We start from the raw sequence: 841 nt of genomic DNA on the forward strand, positions 1-841 counted from the left end.
ATGACTTAGCAACTGAACAACAAAAATGGTTCTTTGATTCAACAGCTTCTATTATTTCTGAGTCTCTGCAGATTAATAACCTCACATCTTTTAATGGGAGCAGATAACCAGACTTGGGTGAGAGAATTCATTCTCCTTGGCCTGTCCAGTGACTGGGACGCTCAAGTTGCTCTCTTTATCCTGTTCTTGGTTATGTACCTGGTGACAGTGCTAGGTAATGTCCTCATTGTTCTTCTGATCAGACTGGACAGCCGACTCCACACTCCCATGTATTTCTTTCTCACCAACCTCTCCCTTGTTGATGTCTCTTATGCCACAAGCATCGTTCCTCAGATGCTGGTGCATTTTCTTGCGGAACATAAAGGGATCCCCTACGTGAGCTGTGCAGCCCAGTTATTCTTCTCCCTGGGCCTGGGTGGGATTGAGTTTGTTCTCCTGGCCGTGATGGCCTATGACCGCTATGTGGCTGTGTGCGACCCCCTGAGATACTCGGTCATCATGCACGGAGGGCTCTGTGCTAGGCTGGCCATCACATCCTGGGTCAGTGGCTCTGTCAACTCTCTCGTGCAGACCACCATCACCTTTCAGTTGCCTGTGTGCACGAACAAGTATATTGATCACATATCCTGTGAAATCCTAGCTGTGGTCAGGCTGGCCTGTGTGGACACCTCCTCCAATAAGATCTCAATAATGGTTTCTAGCATTGTCTTGCTGATGACGCCTTTCTGCCTGGTCCTCCTGTCCTACATCAGGATCCTCTCCACCATCCTAAAGATCCAGTCCACAGAGGGGAGAAAGAAAGCCTTCCACACCTGCGCCTCTCACCTCTCAGTGGTTGTCC

General features: G+C 49.3%; 1 protein-coding gene across 1 annotated transcript in view; it reads left to right on the top strand.

Moving 5' to 3' along the window:
- Positions 1 to 93: 93 nt before the first annotated feature.
- The window catches only part of LOC105004846 (olfactory receptor-like protein OLF3), a 1245-nt gene continuing 497 nt past the window's right edge, over positions 94 to 841 (top strand). The window contains exon 1 of the mRNA XM_010862590.1: positions 94 to 834. Within this exon, the coding sequence (XP_010860892.1) occupies positions 94 to 834 (741 nt within the window). The remainder of the gene's footprint in view (positions 835 to 841) is intronic.

This window comes from Bison bison, unplaced genomic scaffold, assembly GCF_000754665.1.
Source record: "Bison bison bison isolate TAMUID 2011002044 unplaced genomic scaffold, Bison_UMD1.0 scf7180017858199, whole genome shotgun sequence".
NCBI lineage: Eukaryota > Metazoa > Chordata > Mammalia > Artiodactyla > Bovidae > Bison > Bison bison.